The sequence below is a fragment of the Rhincodon typus genome, chromosome 25 (assembly GCF_021869965.1).
Source record: "Rhincodon typus isolate 14 chromosome 25, sRhiTyp1.1, whole genome shotgun sequence".
Taxonomy (NCBI): Eukaryota; Metazoa; Chordata; class Chondrichthyes; order Orectolobiformes; family Rhincodontidae; genus Rhincodon; species Rhincodon typus.
This window is the reverse complement of record NC_063356.1, coordinates 26,191,704-26,218,718: the sequence shown is the minus strand read 5'-3', so window position 1 is coordinate 26,218,718 and position 27,015 is coordinate 26,191,704. Positions and strand designations below refer to the sequence as shown.

Here is a 27,015-nt window from a genome sequence, read left to right as displayed (position 1 = left end):
TTTGCTCATAGTCAGCTTGCATTACAGTACACATTTCTTGATTCTTCTCTTTAAAACTGACAAAAACAATTGATTCTGCTTATATTAAACAGTTTGCCTATATAAAAACAGCAAGGCAATTCAAAGTTAGCATTCTCCAGAACATTTTCTGATGGTTTAATCTGATATCCAAACATTATTCAAACTTAAGCGTGGTACAATAATCCAGGTTATCAATGCTGTCCTCCACTCTATACCTCGGGTTCAATCTGGGTGAAGATTTCAGGAGGTAATGTGAATATTTGTACTCTTCATAGCAGTAGAGAAATTTTGGTGTGACTTGAATATTGATACTTACAGGACTTTCAGATTGTAGAGGCCAGCAAAAGCATGCATGGGGATCTGTGCAAGGTGATTTCCAGAGAGCCGTCTGTAAGAGAAAGGAGAATGTTGCCATGTGGAATTAATCTTAGTAAAATTATCTATCACGAAAATAACTAATTGATAGTGATGGAAATACAAATATTAATTGCCAGCTATGAATTGCTAGGAACAGGTGTACAAGTTAACCTCTAACCAGATTGTAACGAGTAACATAATATTTTGATAAATGTACACATTTATACACTATTACCTAACCAGTATATTCGACTGAATACTCCTGATTGAAAACATTTCAGAATACCCAGTCTAAGTAAATAACTCCAAATTCTCCACCCATGCCCCCAAAATCTGAGCTGTAACTTATGCTGCCAGACCTGTTGAGTTTTCTCAGCAATTTCTGTTTTTGTTTTTGATTTCCAGCATCCACAGTTTTTTTTTTGTTTAGCAATTATACAAGGCTGAACTATTCTGAATTATTGTAGCCTTAATGGACTGGTAGCCATCCACACACGAGAAAAGCAGGCTTTCTATTAAGGTTTCCTGTTCACAAAAATGGTTAGCAATGGACAAGGCATTGAATTCAAATCAAATTAGAATTTAGATGGCTTTGTGGAACCAATGCATTGCTGAACTAAAATTAAAAGGAAAAATGCTGTTTTGAGATTAACGCTGCTTAACCGGCAATTATGCTTGGAATAACGATTAGGATAATACTGAAATGTATTGTGCTTTACATGCAAATGGTTTATCCCTCACTTTTGTAAGAACTAAAGAATTCACAAATCAATATAATTTTTTGAGGAGTTCTTGTGGCGCAGTAATAATTTCCCTCCTCTGAGCAAGGGGTACCTAGGTTCAATTGCCAGGTGATCCAGAGGCATGTGTCATAACAAGTCTGAACAGGTTGTTTAAAAATATCTAAGTATCTTAAAGGAGAAAATTGCAAGTGGGATACCCAATTAACAATATTAACCATTTGCAATGACAACTCCCAAAGCAATTTTTGAGAGCACATTTTACTTATATACTTTACACTTTAAATATATGACTAAAATCATATCAGTTAAGAATATGTTATCTCTGTTAAAGGTAACTTATGGGGCCAAGTGGTTCTGGAGTAATGGTGGAACATAGATTAGTTCACTTAAGTGTGTGCAGCCGTGAGATATATGCTCTCCAAATTTCACCAAACTACTGTGCAGACTAAAGTACATTTGCTGTCACGGGCATGTATTACTACCTGTGCAGTTAACACACCAATTATTCTAAAGCAATTAGATACTATAACAAAAGTATCAATTTGGTTAGTGACTCTTAGTGCTGGGGTGTTGACTTGGTGAGATAATTTATATATACATATAATCATGTTAAGTGAACAATTTGATCTTTAGCGAAATAATGATATCTGGTTGCTGCTTGTAACTAAATTGCAGATGTGGGCTTTATACAGTACTATACAAGTAGCAAACAACAGTAATTTGCTAATGGTCAATATTTTGGATAACATTTGTTAAAATAAATATGACCAATTACAAGATATAACATGGATATAGTTTGTATTAAAAGTTGAATTATGAAAGTAAGATTTCATCTGAGCTATGATATCTCAGAAAGTGACTATTATGACATACATAACAATGTTACATAGTCGCCCACTGGAACATATGGTTATGATTGCTAGAGCTTATAAGATGGCAATGTTTTAAACTGCCTGAAAACAGAATGCCCAGGAATGGCTGTGAAGATGGTTGCCAAGAGGCAGGTGACTTTTGTAAGTTCTGTCGAGTCTCGGAGATACAGCTAGTCTCCATTGAATGTCTTGGTTGAATGTCTGTAAGTGAATGCCCTGTTTGAATGAACATATCTACACACAACTATTTGTGAAATTCAGACCTCCTATTGTTTATGGACTTAACCCAAAACCCAAAATCTATACACGTCTAGAAACTCTGTAGAATCTCTGAGCTTGATACTTCGTGAACAGGGCTGCAGAAACAAATTAGTCATAAATTGGTCTGTATGGCCACCAGCTGTCTCCCATTGTGCAGTAATAGCTTCAAAACCTTAAATCATTCTGCACTGATAATGAAAGTATTACTCATGTCAATATCCACTCAAAACTCTCCTCAGATAAAAAATCTTATTACAGAAAGAAATAGGAAGAAACTAGTCAGTCTGAAAATCGCACAGAAAGGAGCAAAGCAGCAACATCTATAACTTAAAACTGGAGACTTTAACATCATAAAGTCTCTAACTTGTTCTTATTCAAGCCCAACAGTACAGAAATGTGACCTCCTGGTGAGAAGGCAACAAATTTATAACTTTGTGACTTGTTGGAATTTCTGCAGAAGAATCCTGCAGTAATCCTGATATGCATCGCATGCTTATTAAAGGGAGGTCTAGATGGCAAGGGTTGGTGGCATGGTGGCTCTGTGGTTAACACATTTGCCTTGCAGCGCTAGGGACCCACCTTGATTCCAGCCTTGGGAAACTTCCTTTTGTGGACTTTACTCCTTCTCCCTGTGTCTGCGTGAGTTTCCTCTGGGTGCTCTGGTTTCCTCCCACAGTCCAAAGATGTACAGGTTAGGAGGACAGGCCACACTAAACAGCTCACAGCATCCAGGGATGTGCATGCTGGGTGGGTTAGCCATGGAAAATGCAGGGTTACAAGCATAGGGTATGGGGTAGATCTGGGTGGACTGCTCTTTGAGGAGGGTGGTATGGAGTCGATGGGCTGAATGGCCTGTAGCAATTCTTCCACACTGTAGGGATTCTATGAGTTGTATGCTTTCTCCTAAGCTGACCCAAACATCTGTTATTGTGAACTGTTCTTTAGTAAACGTCTTGTTTTATTCGCTTTATCTGCTTTAATTATATTTTTTCTTGAGTTTGTGTGTATGGTTTGAATGAAATAGATTACACATTTGGATGTGATAGATAAACAATCCTCTTTGTTAATCCTTTTTATCGACTATGTAGTTTTGTCTCTAATTCTAAGTGAAGTAGTCTTTAGTCAGGCAAAGGCAAACAGCCTTCAGTCAGGGGTCCAGGCACAATAAGTCAAGGGCAGTGGTTGATATCAGGCCAGAGGCTTCAACATGTTCAATTAGTCACTTAGGGGTGGTCAGGGTCAGGGGTCCATATCACTACAGTCTGTGGAGTGGGCCATGGTCAGTCCTGCAGATCCTGTGCAACCAATACTGAAAGTGGTGGTAAGTCAGTCAGGGAACTACATAGATATGAATCAAAAGTTTGGTCACTCGCTGTCAGTCCTGGGAATCAGCTCAATGTATGTCAAGTGTGGTTATTAGGATGCTCTGCTGTGCTAGAGAAGTTGGGTAAGTCAATTCTGGGGATTGTGGATGGCATGCTGGAATGCAGAGGGGACAATAATTGTGAAAGGAGAATCTCAGCATATAAGAAGGGATGATGATAGGACATGTGTTACTACAGGAAAGCTTGGGCAGGTGGGATCACTGATGGTCACAATCACTCTGACCCTGAGGAGGGGAGAGTGCAGCATGATGGTTGATATGACTTATCTGCAGAGCCAGGGTTCAGGGGGTAAAGTTGGGAGATGAAGTCATCGTTCAAAGAGGTGTGTGGAAGCGCAGCACTGATTGGGTTGACAGGATATGCAAGAAAGAAAGGAACCTGGAGTTTCAGGAGGTCCTCTGGATTAGCAGGCTGGACCCAAGACTGTCACTGCCAAATGTATCCTGCATTACCTTCCATACTCATGTGAATTGTAAATGCGCAATGGGAAATGGCTGTGACTACACCCTCAGAGTGCAGCTAAGTAGTTTTTTTTTCAGTCTGAGCATGCAGGCTCTACTTGTGAGCAATGTGAGTCCTTCAAGGGGCAATTGCATTAATCATGTACTTTCACATCTGTAAAATCATCTGTAATCACACTATACTGCATGTGAAACATATGCATTGTCCAACTGTGAGGGATACAAATCCTGGTCACATGAATCGACCTTGTCATTACTCATTGCAGATTGAGGATAGTCATCTCTTTGAAGCAGAGGTAATCACAGGAATATTTAAGAGTGGCACCTGCAGGCCACAATTCACAAAGATAATCCAAGACCTCCACAAGGATGATTCCCTCTCATTTCAACTATAAGGACTCACCAACGTGCTCTTACGTGCAATGCTGCCTCTCTTGAATAATGTCGATTGGGCTATCAGTAATCAAGTGTCAGCTGTCCCACCTGAGAAGGTGTTTTTTTTCACTCCCGCTATGTGCACAGTGAACTGCTGGCAGGCAATACCTGGCTGATAGCTCTTGACCTGGTTCACAGTTGATTTCTGGTAAAATTCAGCCCTTAATTTCAGTATTTGAAATTGAGGAGTGCTAACCTTTTTTACTGAATTAGAGAAAGAGATGTTAGGGATTTAAGGCTGGACCACAACTACAGTATTGATACCAGTGCTAAAATGCAGCAATGTTAATCAGGAGTCTCATTCTCGAATAAAATTGGCAGGGATTTCATCTTCCAACATTTCAATGTCAGTGCAAATGCAACATATTAAGAAATTTTGAATTCAAATGAAAATAAAATCAGATTAACATCTGCAGGATTAAAATAAATACAAATGGGTTGATTGTTTCTGACATCTAGCACGCATTTCTTAACTAGGAGAAGTACTTAAGAAGGACCTAACAATGCTGAGTGGCATGGTGGCTCAGTGGTTAGCACTGCTGCCTCACAGCGCCAGGGACCTAGGTTCAATTCCACCCTTGGCTGACTGTCTGTGTGGAGTTTGCACATTCTCCCCATGTCTGCATGGGTTTCCTCCCCTAGTCCAAAGATGTGCAGGCTAGGTGGATTGGCCACACTAAATTGGCTGTAGTGATCAGGGATGTGTAGATTAGGTGGGTTATAGGGGGAGGGGGATGGGTGGGATGCTCTGTGGGTTGGTGAGGACTTGTTGGGCTGAAGGGCCTGTTTCCACACTGTAGGAAGTACATGATTACTAATTAGTATAATAAAAACAATCACATATCCAGTTTGCTCCAAAGCAATTTAGATTGGCTGTTATTAAGCTACCTATATGCTGTGGTCTGTTGTGGACCCTCAGCTCCAGCAGCAGAGACCAGCTAAACTCAGTGCAGAGTGGGGATGTAAACTGGGACCTCCAACTTTGTCTGGCTTACTATTACATCAGGCAATACTTCACACACTAGCTCATCAGGGAAGCTTATCTGCAAATTCTAATTGAAACAAAAGGAATGCAGAGACATGACTAGTACTATGGACATTTATCTTAATAACATAAGAGATTCTCTTCAGAGGACATATTATTACAAGGAGATTCATATGGAAACATCTTGTTTTAAATATGTTTTCCAGAAAATGCTAATTAAAAGCAGCTCTGATAATATCTCACATTGCATTGACTCAAGAATATCCGTGCTTCGACAAAGTAGAGGCCTTGTAAAAAGGAATTTCACACCTCAGCCAAAGAATATGGAAAATTTACTAGAGTCTAAATTTGACTGTCTGACTTTCTGGACAAAACATGAGGGATTTCATCAAAGTTGCTGCTTTATGTTGGTTTTCTCATCTGTTTCTCACCCCGCCTGTAAAAACTGTTTATTTCAAAGCTATCAGAAATAATTTGTCTTCGCTGTTCTATGTCACACAGTGAAATATTTGTTCAACAATGTATGCCAATATGTCACTCTCATTAACAACGCTGCTGTAGGCCACAATACCATGGAACTTTAATTCCCATTTCACTTCACTAACAATGAAATATAATTAGGCAAGACTCCCAGTGAGGATAAACTCCCAGCAGCTTAACTCTTTGCAAGATTTGGAATTTTTTTCTGTCTTTTATTGGATGTAAAAGTAGGAAAAAAGGTAACCCGGCCCAAAATTCTTGCAATTCCCTGTGACTAGCCCCACGAGATTCACTGTAGTTCTTACTCTCAGAAAAAAATGATTTTTATTTAATATTGCCTCAGAGTGAGCTATAAGGTGGGAGGTGGGGACAGCACAATCAGGAAGGAAGTCACAGGATGAAGTACCCATTACTTTTCGGATGCACCCTGATTAAGTCAGGGTTAGGGAAGGTAATGGGTAGTCTTTCTGTTGGAAGCCAATGAGGCTTTTAATTGGCCAATTAATAGTCCCTTTTCATGTCTCACTTTACTGATGACACTGGTAGTGGTGGGAGGTGAGGGTAATGAATGCTACACTACATGAAAAGGTCACTATGTTAAAGTTTCTTCAGGCTGGGTGAGGGGTTGCCCTCCTGATCGGGTGCCCTGCAGTCACCTTCAGTGAAAGACACCCTGAGCCCACCCTCATGCATGAACAGTGCTCTTTCCCTTGCTGGTGTCTGTGTGATTAGCCCTGGCAAGACCCTCAAACTAACCTTGATTTGTGGGCACTGTTCCATACTGGCTGGTTCAAACCTCCTGAAATTAAACGGTGGCCACCAATTGGTTGATGGCTGTTGGAGATGGTTCCTCCATCCTTAAAGACACCAGGAAGTTGACTATTTGATTGCCACTGAATTCTACCTGGTCTTCTTAAAGTGAATCTGGTCAATTTGCCTTCAGCTTTCCATCTAGTGAAAGGTGTGAAGTACAGAAGGACAATGTGAGCTATTCAACATTAATTAGACCACCATGGCCATCAGAAGTAGTCTTTAGTGGTCCCAACTACCCTAAGCTCTTTACTAATTAATGTTGAATAGCTCACATTGTCCTTCTGTACTTTCCTAAGTCAGGAACACGTGAACACAAAAGGAGCACAAATTTCATATTTTCTTTTGGTACTTTTTTCTAATGATCTATGGTCCTATCAAAGGTTTGTGCTCTTTGTGGACGATAAACATGAACTGTCCATTGTGTAAAATGAAAATGCTTCTGCTGCATTCCAGAATGACTGACAAAATCTGAGGACATTCCTATAAGATTAACTATTGACCAAGTTTGTGGCAAATTGGTGACTGGGATCATTTATAAAAGATATATTGTGTAACATTGATTACATTTTTCCACTTGAAAGCTTACCAGAAGACTATAAATAACCTTCTACTAAAGGCCTCCTGCTCAATTGAACACATTTGTGCAATAAATACTGGAAACACAGAACAGGTCATGTTATCTGAACAAAGTAGTTAATATTTCAAATGCAAAATTCTGATGAATTATATTTTACATTCTTTTAAGTGTATTTATATAAAGTTAAAGAAATATTCTTTAAGTATATTACTGCGATGGCACTAAAATAGTTCTCCAATTTATGCTATTTCAAGGAGTTTTTGCCAAGTTCACCTGAGTACACTTTAGTACATTTGCTACTGTAGCTGTCCTAAATGGTAAGTCAATGAGCCAAGGAACCAGGCTAGGTGTGGAGATGGAATGGAAATAAATAGAAAAGCTTATACCCAGTGATTTTTATGATCATGACTACACTGGCTAAAAGAATAATGGAAGCAGATTCAATAGTAACTTTCAAAAGAGAATTTGATGTGTATTTAACAAAAGATAATGGAAAGATTTTGAGACTGAGACTAATTGGATAGAATGAGAACAGGAGTGATGGAACCACAATGGAAACTGCTGGAAAAACGCAGCTTGAATGGCAGCGTTTGTCGAGAGAAAGCAGACTTAACGAGTTGGGTCCAATGACCCTTCTTTCGAACAATAATGATGGGTCAGGTGGTTTCCTTCTGAGTGGTAGAATACAATAAAAATAAATGAAGCAAACTATGACATTTTTAGCCATCTTTTTTGACTTGAAAAATACTTTACTGACCTTCAAAAGGTGATAATTCCTTTAACATTACCTAGTATCTTTCATCTGTGTAGACTATTCTATATTTTGTTCACATTTTCTCCAGCATATTATTTTGCTCTCAGTGCGATCCAATGTTTCAGATATAGTTTTCTCTGGTGTGAACTGAGATATGGTTGATATTGGAGTAAGCAGCCAGCTATGGTATTTCAATGTTGAGCTTAGGAAGCAATGCAAAACAGTCACGCCAACTGAACAGGTTAGTAATTAGAGCATAAAACGTTTCAAGGCCATATATTTTCAAATGAAAAAATAAAGCTTCTTTTTCTTCACTCATGGGATGTGGCCATTGCTGGCTGGGCCCAAACTTTGTACCTGTCCCTAGTTGCCCTTGAGAAGCTGGTGGTGAGCTGCCTTCTTGAACCTCTGTAATCCATGTGCTGTAGGTAGATTCACACCAGTGAAGGAACAGCAATATATTTCCAAGTCAGGACAGTGAGTGGCTTGGAGGGGAACTTGCAGATGGTGGTGTTTCCATGAATCTGCTATCTTTGTCTTTCTAGATGGTAGTTTTATGGGTTTGGAAGGTGTTGTCCCAGGATCTTTGGTGAATTTTTGCAGTGCTTCTTGCAGATAGTACACACGGTTGCTCCTGGGTGCCGATGATAGATGGAGTGACTGCACGTTTGTGGATATGATGCCAAACAAGTGGATTGCTTTGTCTTAGATGTTGTCAGGTTTCTGGAGTGTTGTTGGAGCTGCACCCATCCAGGAAAGTGAGGAGTATTCCATCATACTCCTGACTTGTGCCTTGGAGATTGAAGACAGGCTTTGGGGAATCAGGAGGTGAATTACTTACTGCAGTATTCCTAGCCTCCAGCATGCTCTAGTAGCTACTGTATTTATATGGCCAGTCCAGTTCAGTTTTGGTCAACGGTAAGCCTCAAACTATCAATATTGATAGGGATTCAGTGAGGGTAATGTCACTGAATGTCAGGGGACTGTGGTTAGATTGTCTCTCATTGGAGATGGTTATTGCCTGGCATTAGTGTGGAGTCATAGGGTTGTATAGCATGGAATCAGACCCTTCGGTCCAAATCATCCATGTGAACCAAGTTTCCCAAACTGAACTAGTCCCACTTGCCAGCATTTGGTCCATATCCCTTTAAACCTTTCCTATTCATGTACCTGTCCAAACGTCTTTTAAATGTTGTAACTGTACCTGTATCTTCCTCTGGCAGTTCATTCCACATATGTTTCACTGCATGAAAATGTCATCCCTAAGGTCCCTTTTAAACCATTCTCCTTAAACATATGCCCCCTAGTTTTGAAATTTCCCACCCTCGGAAAAAGACCTTTGTTAATTCACCTTATCTATGCTTGTCATGATTTTATAAACATTTATAAGGTCGCCCCTTAATCTCCAATGCCCCAATGAATAAAAGTCTCAGCCTATTCAGCCTCTCCATACGTAGTGTGAATATTACTTGCCAAATGTCAGCACAAGTCTGAGTATTATCCAGGGCTTGTAGCATTTGGACATGGATTGCTCCAGTATTTGAGGAGTTGTGAATGGTGCTGGACATTGTGCAATCATCAGCAAACGTACCCACTTTTGACCATATGATTGAAGAAACGTCATTGAAGCAGCTAAAGATGGTTGGGCCGAGGACACTACCCTGAGAAACTCCTGCAGAGATGTCGAGAGCTTTGAGATTGAGAATATTTCACTGCATATTGTGAATATCATGAAGCATTTCTTAACTGTGTGTCAAACTGGTGGCTGGGATAATGATGGATGAATTTTTAAATTCCTCCTTTGCCAAAATAATTTCTGCACAGCACACACATTTAACTCTTTTCCTTTGGGTTAATCTTTCCATTATTTCACAATCAGTTTCTTAATATACAATGATGTTACTTCTTTATTCATTCAGCTTGATCTCACTTCACCTTGTGCTCAAGTTTCTGGAGTAGGGCTTGATCACAAAACCTTTTAACTCAGACTCTGAATAAAGTATGACACCGGTTCCTGAAAAAAAATATCATGGGCTATTCCAAAATTTTATGGACAATTAAAAATATTATAGGCCATTTTAAAATGATTTTATACAGTGGCAGTAGTTAATGGCATGCTGATTCAGTTACCAAGCCAGCAATCCATCCATATTATAGAAACTTGGTTCTTAGTTCTATAATGTACCCATATAAATATAACTTTTTCTTTCAAACTTATTTCAAAATACAATTTCAAAAATGTTTTCTTTATTGTAATCTTCAGTAACATACTGCTAATTTTCATATTCAGTAGAGCATACAATTTTAGACTGCTTGACAGAATTAGTCTACGCAAAATTAGTATTCAATGAAGCAAATAAACTGCGATAAAAATTATGTTGATTGGCATGTTTGTTTTCAACAAGAACAACTAGGATCAATTTTATCAATAAAATATGACACAGAGAATATTTTTAACAACCAAGGAAATTTTCAATAGCATATATTAACCAATAATGGTTAGTTAATTTAGCACCTTTGTTATTTTATTAGTTTCATTGGCATTGGTACTATCTGAGTAGATGTGACTATAAGATTGTCTTCAGGCACACATCTTCAGGATTTTTTTAACCTAAGATAAAACAGTATGAAATGTTACAATACAATGTGATGTTTTAGAATAAGGACAGATTGCTGGCTAAAGTCCAAGCCAAGCAAGTCTCTTTACAATTTGCTCTATCTGAAAGTACCAGATATATTTTAAGTAAAATACTGAATATGGAAAATCTAGAACCTGTTAAGTAAAACCTTTCTCCTTGCCAAACAATTCCTCTGGTCAAAAGTAGTTTGGCTATCATTCTGTAAGCTGGCCTAGCTGCTTATTACAGTTTAAGTAAAGAATCAATGAAATAATGGTGAACGCAGGAAGGCCAATGTGTCGTATATTGCAGTACCTACCACTGGTGACTCGTGGTTAGGGTAGAGTTTTGCTATCAATCACCCTTTTAAAATAAAACTTTCATCAGGTTAGACAGCCCTGAAAACTTCTGTCAACTCTCTTAAGCACCGTTCTCCTTCAAGGTATTTTAAAATCAATCTGTTCAAGGATGATATGATGTAGTTGAGCCTTTTAGCCCAGAGGTAGGGCAATACCACTGATACACAAGAGCGCTCTGTACTCCTTTTCATGCTGAGTCACACCTCCAATCACAGCTGGCAATACCAGACTTTGGATACTGGAAAATTGGGTCCTGGCAAAACTGAATGAGTTGGTGGTGATTGGACTCCCCCAAGGCCATCAAAACCAGAAATGAAACCTTTTTGGACCCAGAGAGACCAGATCACAGTACAGGATGGCATATTATTATGGAGAGCAAGAGTGATTGTTTTGAGCAATGGTTGCTGCCAGATAACTGGCTAAACTCTGCTAGGGTCCTCCAGGGGCTTCCAAAATGAGGAAGCTGGTCAAAGGTTATGTCTGGTGGCCAGGATTGGATGCAGACATAGTGGCATTGATAGAGAAGTGCCCAGAGTGCCAATGAAGACAAAAATTACCGCCAGCAACTCCCCCACATTCGTGGAAATGGCCAAGTAAACCCTGTACACGGTTACATGTCAACTATGGAGGTCTTTTCATGGGCTCAATGTTCTTAGTCATTGTGGACGCTCACTCAGAGTAGCTGGATGTGCATTGAGTTCATTCATCAAACATGGGAAGAGAAAAAGTGCGCATATCTTCTGCAATACGCAGATTCCTGGAAGTGTTGGTCATAGATAACAAGCCATCATTTACCAGCAGGAATTTGAGTATTTCCTAAAGTGAAATGGTATTCATCAGATAAGGACAGCTCCAAACCATCCATCATTCAATGGTATGGCAAAAAGAGCAGTCCAAACTTTGAAGGTTAATTTGAAGAAGCTGCCTACAGCTTCACTAGATACCAAACTGTCCTGGTTTCTATATGATTATAGGACAACCCTTCATGCAACTACAGAGTTAGCTCCAGCAGAGTTGTCAATGGGGAGAAGACTCCACACCAGGTTAAAGCTGATCTTTCTGCACCTGGGGAGGGGGCATGGTGAAACGACATTAGGAACACCAATGCCAGACAGTAGACTCCACTAAGCAAGAGAGATGGTTTAATTCAGGGAAAGAAGTTGGAAGTAGGAACCACGGGAATGGACCTGCATGGGTAAGAGGAATGGTCGATGTGAGGTATAAAGCTCGGGTAGGTGCAACAGTCCTGAACAAGCATGTGGATCAAATTTGCAAACATGCCTGGCACCTCAACTACCTTTCCGACTGTTCTAGAACCTGTGGGTTCTCCTTCTCGATCAAGTGTTGAAGATACCTCGTTGAGTTCAGTGCCTGTCCGTGCATGCAAAATGTCCCTGCTGCAGCCTCTCAATGTTAGTTGCCAGTGCACCCTGCAATGCAAGTCTGTGCTTCTAGGATAGCCTGAAACTCTATCAGAGAGCTGCCAATATGGTCATTAGGGGTTGGCATTTGTCAGAGGCCTATATCAATGGATGAGGGGTGTGCACAACTGGTGACTGTGGATCATGCTCTGGGCCGCTGTTAGATTTGCATGCAACATGGAGGTAAAAAGATTAAAAAACTGGATATTAACGAGAAGAGTTGCAGTGTAAATGTGGTGATTAACAAGCATTAATTCCCCGAAATTGGCAACTCCCCACTGCTTAGTGAGAAAATCATCACATTGCTTGTGGAAACTACAAAAGATGGTGTGAGATGCTCCTGACATCACCATGGGCCTCACTGGACTTCTCCTCCAATTTTGCTACAGATCTCACTATAGCCGACATCACTCAGATTCAACCTTCTGTGTCTTTTCCAATTCTGGGACCTCAGTATACATTCATGTTCTGACTCTAGCTCTGCCACTATAATCATGTCAGTGGAGCCTGCTCAGGATGACAGCAATCCTTATTTTGAGTACTTCTTTCATTTCTATCCCTCCCAGCCTCGTCTTTTGTGCTGTTATTTTAAAGATTTTTCCTCTTTGCCCACAGGGATTACTAACTTTAATCACAGATATATGAGCTACTCCCACAGATCATTCTTTTGAGGAGAGTCATGAAATATGAGCTAGATTGATATAATACCATTTTGTATCTTTGTGTTGAGATGTTTTGCATAAAATTAGTGACTTAATGTTTAATAAATGAAAATATTTCGATTGTTTTACCTATATATCAGTGGAATCTTGTCAAATCAGAAAATAAATGTTCTTGGGAGTTAGCACAGTCAACAGAGTGACAATTCTGTATTGCTCAGATTTCCTTTTAAAGAAATTGGCTGTTGTTCCCTTTCTTAAATTACCTGCAAATGTTCACTCACTGTCTGGTAGAGACTGGGAGGAACCATTGGTTTTCTTTTCCTTTCATGTGCCTTGGGAGACAATTTCCAAGTTGGTTAAGATTGCCATTCATGAAAAAGCAGCCTCAGAATTCCTTTTTTGCACATTGGGTTCACTAGAGGTTTGGGATCTTGTTTATGGATAGCTCTACTTCGAAAACAGCTAAAATCCAGCAGCTGTTTTTAATAGATTTTACATTAAACACTGAAGCACTTGGAAAGAGCAGACTCCCTCATCCACATGTTTAAGATTCCACATTGAAAGGATTAAGTATAGCTAATTAATTTGTCATAAAAGAAAATGCATCTTATCTAATAGCTTCTTCAATGTTTGTCCAAAGCTTAGATTTAATGAGTCCTTAATGGCCAATAAATATCCATGTGGCATTTTGTTCTTAATTGCGGTTTTAAAAAGTTGTGGAATTGTATAAACTTTGGAACCATTTTTCCTTGAATATCACATCTCTGGGGAACTACAGCAGGATCCAGACTGCCTCAGCAATAAAACTTATTCTGCTAACAGAGTTTTTTTAATGATTGGTTGATGAATAAATGCAGTGAAGTAGAAAGTTAAAAAAAGGTTGGTGCATCACACAATCAAATTAATTTCATAAAAAGCAAGAAACAAGGTCAGCTGTTGGCAGAAAGGACTCTGTGATCAAACTAGTAATACCAAAATTGCAAGCAATTGGAGGACAAGGGTCTTAATCATTGAAGCATCGCTTGCAATATATATTTTTTATGTTAACCATATGGATTTTCTGTTTATTCAGCAGGTTAAGATTTTCAGAGGATAAAGTCCAATTACCATAGTCTGGAGCACTGAACTTTGGAATCCTTCGAAACTTGATTCAGACTTCATCGAACTTGACAAAACTTTTGTAGGAATAAATTACTGCAGATGCTGGAATCTGAACTGAAAACAACAAATGCTGGAGATCACAGCAGGTCAGACAGCATCCATGAAGAGACAGCAAGCTAAAGTTTCAAGTCTAGATGACTCTTCACTTAGACTTGAAACGTTAGCTTGATCTCTCTCTATGGATGCTGTCTGACTCATTTTGACCAAACTTTTATTCATTCTCATCAGTTTGGAGACGACTCTGAAGATAATGAATAGTAGCTCTGATATCGCTTTAGTTTACTTTGGCTTCAATTTATTGAAGTATAAAGAAATCTAAATCCAAATTGTAGTTCGAATCAAGTTTAAATTTTCCACAAAGGTTCTTCTTTGTGTGTGAATCTCAAGATACATATTCCTGCAATGAAATATTTAGACTTGGGAAAAAACTGTTGATAATTTGACAGCTATTTATGGTTCGTTATTGATGCCTTTGTGGGTTCACTGGCACCAGTCACTCTAATAACCAGCTTCCACCCTTTTCACATTTACGTTAGTATCTAGTAACTATGATGGTGACTTCCTTGGTTGTGCTACCCTTCCAGGCCAATATCTACTTATGTAATAGCCCCCATGAACAAGATAGTGCTTTTTACAGATATTCTCAAATGCACCTTCTCTAACTTTTTTGAAAAGTCAAGGAAAACCTTGCCAAAATGAGGTCAAAATAAAACATTATGCTCTTTACTTCTTACTTGTGAGAACAGTTTATTTCTTGGATAGAGATCACGTGGAGCAATATTTATGATCAGGCTCGGTTAACCTCGGGCAGCACAGTGGCTCAGTGGTTGGTGCTGCTGCCTCACAGTGCTAGGCACCCAGGTTCAATGCACAGGCTGGGTTAATTAGCCATGGGAAATGCAGGGTTACGGGGATTTGGGGGGGGGGGGGGGAGGTGGAGGTGGTGGGGGTTGGATCTGGACGGGATACTCTTTGGAGAGTCGGTGTAGACTCAATAGGCTGAATAGTCTGCTTCCTCACTGCAGGAATTCAATGATTCTAATTCAACTAATACAATTTGTATTTTCACAATAGTTTGAAATCTTGATTATGCTGCATTCTCCACATTAGTGAAACATCTTAGGGTTTGAAGAAAAATAAATGCTTTCCTGCATTTTAGCTTTCTGTGTCCAATGAAAACTTACTTAAGGGGAAAAAAAAAAGAGATATTCTATAAATATAGCACCTTTCATGGCCTCAGATCAACCCAGTCCTTTACTGGCAAATGAATAGCAGGTTCTATTCAAAGCGATAGGCTTTAGTGAGTTTCTGTCCATCTTCTTTTTAAAATCTCCCTGTATTCACGATCAGAGGTCAAATGGCTAACCCCTGAAGAAGTCCCAGACAAGGAAATTTCTAGCACAATTGATATGAGTTGCACAATGATTATTGGGATAGGCTTACAAATTGTTTTCTGAATAAAATTTCAGATCAATCTTTCCAGATAGTAAACTTCAATTTACAGCAATCCTCATCATCGTGTAATTTCAGATGTGTTGTACAATGAGGCTGTATTAATGTTTATTTTGAATCACATTAGGCATAAAGGCATTGGCATTCTTCCTTAACCAAATATTCCAATTCATGTTGTGGCCATATTTAGTACCCATCTCATCCTGTTAGATGATCTAAATTTGGATTTGCTTTCTACTGGTTATGTAGCTGAATTGATTGTTTGGAGCCAGGAAAGGAGGATGAAGCAAGTACAGTTTGATACAGGATGGGTTAGAAATAAAGTTGGTGACTGCAAAAGTGGATCTGTGTCTGCTGTACTGTTGGAGTGCCACCTGATACTTGGCAATATATCAATGTCAAACTCAAAAGTGTTCCTAAAGGAGACTGACCTCTACAGATAATCTCTCCCTTTTTTCATTTTGGATCATAAACAGTATAGAAGCATATGAGAAAAGTTCTTCCAAGATTTAATTAATAATTATTTTCTTTGTCTAATATCCACTTCATTTGGTGACAAGTATCTGCAAGCAATTGTTTGTCAATCAAGGCAACTTGTGAAAAGCATTGTTGCCTGCAAAGTATTGTTGTCACCTTTGACAAGAGATTAATCTAGATTGGAGAGTCCCAGTTTATACAGCTGACTTCCTTTTAAACAAATACCTATAAAATGTGCGCCTCTCTTAACCAGATATTTTCTACAAACCGATCTCGCGTCCATTGATCAGTTTGTTATACAGAAAGTATAATCAAATGAACATTTTGTACAGTTTGATTCCAAGGCATACATGGCAGCATAACATTACAAAATATTTACACTGCAAGTAAGGATTTTTAGGTGTATTGTTCACTGGGACAGTTAAACAGTCGAGATATTTTATAGGGGAAAAGAAAGAAAAAGTGAGAAAAAGAGAGGGAAGAAATTGAGAGGGGAGGGGAAAAGCCTTTAATTTGAAAAAAAAATGTTGATAAAGGTTTAATGTAGTTTAGATAAAATTTTATTGGCAATAAACTTCAAACAATTATTTCTTTCATAGACTGCAAATGCATGATTAATCTTCTAACAGGTACCAGGTGTGTGTAACAGCCCATTAATAGTTTAATGCAGTTAAGCAATTCTCAGATGTGCCAGGTGTTTTTGATAACAAATTTTATATGCATGTGTTTTCAGTTAAAGTTACTCCGTGTATTCATTATGTTATTTATAGCTCATTGCCATTGTCTACCAATTTGTGTACTAACTGTATTCTTAAAGTTTATTGCGACGATTTTCTTCTATACCAAAGATCCCACCACTAGTACTTTTATTTAATGCAGGGGAAGAAGTTAAAACTCTTATCTCACAACCTAAGATGTGTAAGTGAATTATTATTCTCAAGTGTCCAGTAGCAGCTGCTGGATTGTGAGGAAGAATATTGTAAACGTTAACTCCATTGGCCAGGTTAGATCAACACCCTTTCCCTCTTGAAAATATTTATCCCTCAAGAAATATTAGATAATCAGGTTACTTGGTCAGTATTGTATCATTCTTTGTGGGATTTACCGTGCACAAATTGGCTGCCATGTTCCCTACATTACAACAGTGGCTGTATTTCCTAAGTACATCATTGCTTGTAAAGAGGCTTTGGATCAGCAAAGGTGATAAAAGGTGCTAAATAAGTGAAAGTTCTTTTATTAAGATGTCAACTCCTTGCTATTGTATCATTACATGCCCCTCAGAATCTCATCCAACTGACTCCATGGGAAATCAGTAGCAACAATTGTATGATCAGATGTCAATATCTTGGTTAATTTTGCTTTCCTTAATCCAGGAGCCCAAAGGGCAATTCTACCAAGCCTCTAATTCAAATCAGTTAAACAACAATTCAGATTAAATATGGAATCCTGCTGAACTATGAAATCTCAAATATGTACTGGACAAACCTGATGAGTAATTAGAGGAGTTGATTAAATTATATTTTGTCATCAACATTTCACATGGGCTACTAATGACATTGAAGTAAATGAATCCTTTATCATTGTATACCACTTTAAATGCTGCAAGTGCTAAAATATTGCGTATTGTTTATGTTCAACAAAAACATGGACAATTATCTGTGCACCCAGAGGAGTAACGAAACACTTTACTAAGATTACTGGAAAGCTAATCACGTTGAAATGAAAAGCTTTGGAGAGGGTACAGAAGAGATTTAGGAGTATGGTTTCAGCAATGCAGGATTACACCTGTGTGGAGAGACCAGAGTAGATGGGCTCATTCTCCTTACAGCAGAGAAAGTTAAGTGAAGATTTGATAAAACTGTTTAAAGTTATGAAGGGTTAAAAAAAAATGAATCTAAACTGTTTCTAATGATGATAGAGTGATCTGCTGAATGCTCTGATTGAGGTGATTATTAAAGATCAATAGGAGATAAGGAGAAAAGTATTTTTACTGTGATAAGATGTTTGGTTTTGAAATGCATTGGCAGATAGGGTGATGATCCCTGATCAAGTGAAAGCTTTTGAAGGAGAATTTGATTAAAATTTTAAGGAGAAAGATTTACATGAACATACAGTAAGAGCAGGAGAGTGGGACAGACTACTGTGTGAAAGTGCTTATGTAAAATCAATGGCTGAATGGCACCCTTCTGTGCTGTACTATTCTATGGCACCAGGATTTTTATTTTTGAGTTGCTTTATCTTGGGTAAGGCAAAAAGCTTTTGTTTGATTTCACAGTTGGCCTTTTCTATGGCTTCAGATGAAGTGTGGAGGGGAGGAGGTGGGGGCCTTTGCTCCTTGTCTTTTTGATATGTGACAGTCATCAAACTTGGTACTTCAAATTGGCCTGAATCTAAAGAAGTTGCTAAAAAATGATAAACATTGTCAGAAGGTTTAAGAAGAAGAACAGGCTTTAAGATGAGCGGCATTGGGGCTCAGTGGTCAGCATTGCTGTTCCCAGTGCCAGAGACCTGGGTTTGAATCCAGCTTTGAGTGACTGTCAGTGTGGAGTTTGCATGTTCTCCCCGTGTCCGTGTGGGATTCTGCTGGGTGATCCAGTTTCCTCCCACTGTCCAAAAATGTGCAGGTCAAATGGATTGTTCATACTAAATTGCCCATTGTGTCCAGGGCTGTGTAGGTTAGTTGGATTAGCCATCGGAAATGTAGGATTACAGGAATAGGATGAGGGGCTGAGTCTGGGTGCCATGCTCTGGAGGTCAGTGCTGACTCAATGGGCTGAATGGCCTTTTTCAGCTCTGTCTTCTGAGACGATGTTAATTTAAGTTAAATAGCAAAAAAAAAGTGACATGAGGTATAACATTCTTACATAGTGAGTCATGGGATCTGGAACCTGCCTGCAAGTGTGGTAGAGACAGATTCAATCTTGGCTTTGAAAGGAGAATTATCTGAAGAGAGAAAGCATGTCTGCAGGGCTACAGCGAAAAGGCAGGAGAGTGAGATGATCTAACTTGCTCTTGCAGAAAACCATGATGGGCTACATGGCCTCTTTCTGCACTGTAACCATTCTATGAAATGGTAAAGAACTTTTATATTGTTCTGTGAGAGTCACTTGCTAGGATTGCAACCTTCAAATAAAATCAAGCATGTGGTCCTGATCATCAGGACATGATGCATGGTCAAAGTCCAGGAATGCACAGAGTGAGATCCCAAATAGCTTTTGGTACTATCCATGCAGTAATGAGCAATTGACACAAACTGACATTATAATTAGTATCAAAAATGCAAGCCATTATAATATGTATTTCATTCAACCTCGATTGAAACCTGGTCATTTGCTCTTTCAGCCCGAATGGTGTATTTCAACCTAGGAGGTGAAACTGAGTGTTCAAGTGGTCTGTTGCCATCCAACCACATTCAGGCTGCTGCAATGTGCATCCAATTAGGGAAGCCTTTTTGTAATCTGCCACTAATGTAAACAATACAAAGCGAAATGCTCGCTAATTTGATCTTTCTGACCAACATTCCCATATAAATAGTCTGTCCTTGAAATGGGGGACAAGGTGCTTGACTGTGGGCAAGTCATAAAAAGCATCACTCTGTAGCATCAAATTGAATAGGACATGTTACTAATTATTTAAACAGGCCGGTTTGACTAATGGGAATTAATATAGTTTCATGATTTCTTCCATATGTCCCTATATTGTAGCAGAGTGGAGGTCTTAATTTTGTTTCAGTGTCCCTCTACTATGTAAATTCATTCATTTACATCTCTACGTGACTATGGGACAGGCACAGACAAAACTAGCATTTACGTGAGAAGACTCTCTGACTAGTCTGTAGTGATGCGCAAGGAGATTAAACTGTCTGGGCTTTGGTGACAATTGCTGACAAGGTCAGTCTAAAGAACAAAATCTTAATGAAATAATCTTAATATTTTTATTGACAACAACATCACTATCCAATAAACAGCAATGTACTTAAATTCACCCTACTCAACTTAATGGACAGATTCCCCCATCGCATTTTTTCAAGAAATGTAACACTTTCTTTTCAAAGGTCCATTAACATTTTGAAATTGACTTTCATCCTCTTTCAAATATTTATAACGAGGTCTTACAACTTTCTACAATAAATATTAATTAAGGTTAACTGAAATGGTTTGCTTTAGTGACAAGCTGAGGAAATAGTTTGAGTTTTAATAAAATGTACTTCAGAAAAGATTAATAGTTTTTGACCTTTCTAAAAATATCCTTATTAGGATAGGATTTGATAAGTATGCAAACAAGTACAAATTAATCTCAAAGTAACTGCAGTGTAATTAAATAATCTATAATTACTAGGTTCAACTAGTAATGTAAATCAATCAGGCACACCAGGAATCCCCATAGTTTAATTCTCTATCTTTGGAACTTTAGTTGTAATTTTTCAGGGTAGTAATAATGGCTCCACAAAAGTTAGGGCACAAAAGTTCTCAGAATCATTGGACCAGAGAAGAGAAACTCAGCATCCTGATTGCTGCTCAGTGACATTTGCGGGGAAATGAAGCAGATGGATATTGAGTGAGAGCTGAATCGATCTGGTAAAAATACAAGGCGACATAATTGTATGACACAATGAACAGCCAGCAGGATCAGGACTTGAAGGAATGCTGCCTGTAAAACCAAATCCCAAAGTGACTCAATGCTTCAAAAAAAGGGGAAAATTGGGAGTGAAAAACCATATTTTCACAGAGTTGTTAGGGTGCAAAGGAGGCCATTTATCGATCATTTAATGCCAACTTCCAGCCTTTTCCCCATTCCCTCAATCACTTCTCATCACTTTTCTATGTTGGGATAGGAATCTATAAAATACCACTTACTCTGAATTTCTACATTCCAACAGCTTTAATGAAAGAATCTGTGCAGTGCAAATAGACGCCATTTAGGTTCACCGAGTCTAGACCCACCCCATCTCTGTAACCTTGCATGGCAGTTCACCCCATAGCTAAACCACACAAACCTGCACACACCTAGCAATTTAGCATGGCCAATCTGCCTAACCTGCATGTTTTTGAATTGTGGGAGGAGACTGGAACACCCATCAGAAACCCACTCAGACATAGGGAGAATGTGCAAACTCCCCAGACAGTCACCCAAAAGTGAAATCGAACCGGGGCTCCTGGCACTGTGAGGTAAAAGTGCTGACAACTGTGCTGTCCCTGTGCCACCATTTCTTAAATTTAAAACTGTAATTGTAAAATTCTACATAAACACAATTGTCATCTAAGTCTGCTTTATACTTGAGCTGGATTAATCTATATCATTCAGATGTGATGCTGGCATTGCTTCTCTTTGGATTAAAGTGTACCCTTAACATGCTTAAACTTTCAAAACTTAAAATGTAATGAAGTGAAAATTCTTGTCTTATTAAGCATTTGCACTAACCGATCCAACTGAAAATTAGGAAACAGCTACAAAACTCAATAAAATGTAACGAAAACGATGAGAGGAAATTAGTTACAGGAATTCATAATCGGGCTCTGGTGGGATAAATTTTCTAAAGTTACAATGGCAGGAAAAAGGATAAGGGTCTTAAAGATTTTTGCATACTGTGATGCACTTACTGAGCTCGTATTACATTTCAACTGTGATGAGTTTCAATTGTGCTGATGTCCAAATAGTTTCATCAGGACTCTACTGCTGGCTAACAGCACATGGCATCACATTAAAACATAATTTAGCCATTTCATTATTCGAGTTATTCCTCTCAAACTATGGCGGAGCAACTGGTATTAGAAACCAAGAACCAAGAATCAAGAATCAAGATCCTGGTAATCCACCATCCTGGCTAGACACATACTAAAATGTAGACTATTGCGCAGAATACACGAAGATAAAGCAAGAGAAAATTTCAAGAAACTGGTGGACGGTTAAAAAAAAGTAGTTTCGATCACTTCATGGAGTGTCAAGGAGCTTCAAACAAATCAAGTGCACAGGTCTTGTAAACAGATGGAGAGTCAACAGGGGCAACACTTATGGACTGAAGGTGACCAGGTCAAGGCCATTGATTCTGCAGTTTTTTTTTTCATTATATATAAACAAGACTGAGCATAACTGATAAATGGTGACCTTAAGAAAAAGCAAAGGATATATTCAACCTTTTAATTTCGAATGTTCTTTGCAGGTCAATGGATTAGATTTTCCTTAAAGGTGTAGTGCTGGTAACTTTTCATATAAAATCAACACAATTATTTTAGTGCTGGTACAGAGATCATAATTGTTGGATTAGGAATCCATTTTGAATGTGGATGCATTGTGTGTTTCCAACATTGATTTAAATATGTTAGTGACTGCTTCTAGTGAATAATTATCCCAGTATACTGTCATTTAACTGAGTGGAATAAGTATTCTGCCATAATTAAATTACATATACTAATGATGAAAACCTAAACCCTAATCATTTATTCATTGATTCATAAACAGCAGTGGGAAGACTTAACGCAGATTAATGAAAACTGGTGCCTCCAGTCAAAAACCACTTACTCACCATCAGCGAAGTAACTTAATCGTAACAACACATTATAAAAGTATTAATGAATTCCAGTACAGTGATAGGAAACTGTCTCTGGGTCATAATCATTTTTTGTGAAGCCTTGCAGTCAGTTTCAGGTCAGGCTCACAACCTGAAGATGCATAAAATGTATTCATTTCAAGTTCACAGACAGTTCAAGAACTAGCTAAAGAAGCAGAAATGTACTGCAAGTAAGTGAAGAGCATCTCCATAGTTTCAGGACCATCATTTGCTGTTCTATGAGTTTTATGGAATGCTCATTCGAAATTCATTTGGGCAATTTAACGGAATAAATCAGCAGTGAAATGTTGCACAGGTACATAGCTTCAAAAAATATTAAGAATTCTTTAACGAAAACAGAAATTGCTGGAACAGCTCAGCAGGATCTGTGGAGAGAACCTTTTGACCTAAAAAGTTAGCTGTGATTTCTCTCCACAGATGCTGCCAGATCGGCTGAGCTTTTTCTAAAATTTCTGTTTTTGTTTCTGATTTGCAGCATCCACAGTTCTATCAGTTTTCAATTAATAATTCTTTTCTGGGCTCATCTGATTCATCCACCCATCCATAATAAACCACAGTGTATGGAGGACCATAGTCATTGTTCTGTTGACTGCAATCTTGTGCATTTCTGTCATTCCTCCCTGCCCATCTGAGTGTTTTATTAACATTTGAGTGCAAGACCTAAGGAAGCAAACGCCTGGATTGGAGGAAGGATAGTTGACTTGAGACACAGCAATTTCAGAGTATCTCCTAGAGGTGTGCTAAAACTCTTACAAATGCCACTGGCATTCATATAGTGTAAAAATTCCCAAAATGCCTACCTAAATAGTTCACCTGATTTCATGGTAAAATTGCTCTGTACAATTTGCAAAACTAAAACTATTCCAGATCATCCTAAATGACAGAATAAAATTGGCTGGCAAGCAAGAATTGGTGCAATTTTAAATTGCCTGTCTGGAAATTAGTTGACTTGGATTGATTGTTTATTTTACACGCTATTCAGTTTTACTTTCTAGAGGTCAATGAGGGTGTAATTTTAACTTTTAACAATGATGTAAAATGGGTGATACTGGGATTGGCCTCCCATTACATACCCTTCTCTATTTTACTTTCCATTCAGAAAATGAAAACAATTTGGGTGCAGGCTAATATTTTCCACCATCTTTGATTAATCATAAATTACCCCAATGGAAAGTATCATAAGGAGGGCTGTAAGTTAAGCATTCAATCTGACCCTGCCATCTTCCAACTGAGTGGGTGTGTTTAAGATGAGCCCTTGATCTAAATGATTTGCTCCTGAAGAGCAGTAATGTTTAAATGAGGAAATAAAACCCAGCAATTTCTTTCTTGAACTTTGGTTCAATGGGACGAAGAACGTTGCATGTCCGTACATATCTATTAGCACATCAAATTTTTAATATGAAAGCTCTGTTAATGTTTGAAAGTTCATTCTTAAAAATTTCTTGCATGAGATATTGAGTTATAAACTAGTGGTTCTGCAATAGCATACAGTTCTGTAATGTACAAATACTTTCTGATCTCTCTGTTGAATTTTACATATATCAGCTAGAAATCCAACTATGTCATTATTTTCAAAACTATGAAATTATTGAAGGACAGCAAAAAGGCACAATAGGATAAACTGTGAAAAGCATACAGAATAAAGAATATAGTCACCATTGGACAGGCCTGGATTCTGAGGCAGTTCTTCAGAACAGCTGGTGAGGATTTAAGATGATACAATGCAATAAAACGGATAGTTCTGAACAATGTCAGGCATAAAGCAGGCCTGACAACTGTTAGCAATTAACTGCTGTCTGGATGCTGGACAATTACCTTTTTGACCAAAGTTCAATAAATCATTCCGAATTTAATATAAGTTATTGTACATTTATTTTCATTCCAGATTAGAAGGTCGGTTTTGAATTACAGTTATAAAATTTAAAGAACCTTAATCTAGAAGTAAAGGTTTAAAAAAAAAAGACTTAAGCCACAGGCCGTAAAGCATGAAGCTGTTATTCTGGGCTTGTAATAAGAGTAATTTAATGCAACAGTATTCTTCACCTGCCAGAAAGGGCCAGTTGTTTCATTACACAAGAAATCAGCCTAATTATAAACATGGGTAAGCTCAAAAACCAGTTGAACCAACTGATCAGCACAACATGTGGAATCTGAAATCTAACTTTAAATTACCTGATGGTATAAATCCTTCATCGCCATCAGAACAAATGCTTGAGTGATGTAAAAGGCAACATGCTGGTGTATTTTCTGCATCAACAAAGCTTTACCACAGCCATGTAATTGACGACATTCAAGGCGTAACAGTCAGTTATTAAGTGCATTTTGGGTGTACCAAACCCTGCTGATTTACACACTGTTTTGATGTTTTCAATATGTGGGCTGTATTTCCTTCTCAGGTGAGCCAACTTAAGGAAATAGAACAAACAATAATCCTCTTCATGAGTTATGATCTGCCATTAAGAGATGGTTAGAAGCACCTGGAATAGCACTGGGAAGGCAAAGGCAAATGTTTACTGAACAAAATTGGTGCAAATTGGGCACTACAGAATGAGGAAAGTTTGTCCTCCATGCCAAGCGTTGTAATAACTTAGGGAAAGGAAATGTACAATTTATGGGTTTGATCATCAACCACTGCCAGGAGCACTTCTTACACCCAGTGTTGGTGGAAGTGGCTGAAAGGAGGAAAAATTCATTAGCTGCTGCACAGTCCCAAATGTGGCTGGCTCACACAGTGAGCTCTATAGCCAAAGAAGATAAAAGACCATCCAAAAACTCAAAGTGCGGTCAGTGAAGTCCAGGACCAAGCTATTGAGTTTGGTAGGTTAACACCTAATGTCTGAACAAAACAGAAACACAGTGTCACATCAAGTTAGTAACAATCACACACTACATAACAGAAGAAATAAACATATATTTATTTAACATAATTTCCAATAAAACACAAACCTCACATAAGATGACAATAGATTGTGTTTGATGCACTTGTATCTTACAATGTCGGTTATTTGGGTATAGCCAGATTAGTGAGGTAACCTGCCTGTTTGAGAAACAATGTAATTGTGGGAATCCAGGAAAGGGATCTAGAGTTTGTTCCTGTTAACCTTCTCTTCCACGTCAATGGCAACAAATTCCACATTAGTGTTGCACTATCTTGGGTTTGGCTATATTTGGTTTTGACCTTTTTGTTGAGATCCAATTTCATGGTGAATATATGGGATCTATAATATTCAGCAATTACTCTGGAAATCCTTGAGGGACTATTGCCTTGCAAAATTCCTTCGAGTCAGTCCTTCTGTAACAAACACAACTTAAAGATTTTATTGATATATTTAATAAAATTTCTGCTTATAGTACTAAGTTTAAGTTGCCTTCTGTCCATGATAAGCCTATTGGTGATATGAACCATAAGCATATGCAGAATAACTTTATTGCCCTGGAGCCAATCTTTCTTTCACTTTCAAATAATTGTAACACAGCTGATTGAAATGAAGCTCTGGCAGCTTCTCCGAAACAGAACTTTCCCTTCATCTTTCTATTAACCAAATCTTCTGGTCTCCATATGATCACAGACTAGCTGTTTGATGGAAGTTTTATGATGCACATCTTCACCACTTACATCTGGAGGAGAGGGAGGTGGTAATGGTGATCAGTCATGTCTTAGCTATTGGCAATGGAGAGACAGGTGTGTCCAGTTGCACAATGACGGAATTAAACATCATGGCATACGACACTCATTCATGTTGACTTGCTATTAGCAAACACTGAGATACAATGAATTGTTCAATGATGACTTCACATTCTCTCTCTTTCTCAATTCTAAATTATGTCTTTTTTTTTCTCTGATAGTCCTGCAAGCATTCTACAGGAGCTGGTTTGGAGGAGGAGCAAGACTCCTCACAGGAGATCATACACTCAGAGGAAGCATTTTGACATAATTCATGTGCATCCTCTATCAGCACAGCTTTTGAAGCTCAACAAAAGAGGTAGCTAGATTGCCAGACGGTGAAAGCAAGTCAGCAGCAGCATTGGTGGTGACAGGATCAGCAGAAGAGAACTCCTATTGGAGGGTGGAGGAATCTCTAAGGTCTGGTTATGTGAGCACAGATTATTGGTCTCAGGTTATTGGTAATGGGTTCTATCAGAAGCAGCAGCA

General features: G+C 38.4%; 1 protein-coding gene across 2 annotated transcripts in view; it reads right to left on the bottom strand.

The window, feature by feature from the left end:
- LOC109913865 (leucine-rich repeat-containing G-protein coupled receptor 6) overlaps positions 1-27,015 on the bottom strand; it is a 235,120-nt gene that overhangs the window by 111,398 nt on the left and 96,707 nt on the right. For both annotated transcript variants that reach the window (XM_020513425.2, XM_048612237.1), the window contains one exon: positions 338-409. In XM_020513425.2, coding sequence (XP_020369014.2) covers positions 338-409 — 72 coding nt within the window. The remainder of the gene's footprint in view (positions 1-337; positions 410-27,015) is intronic.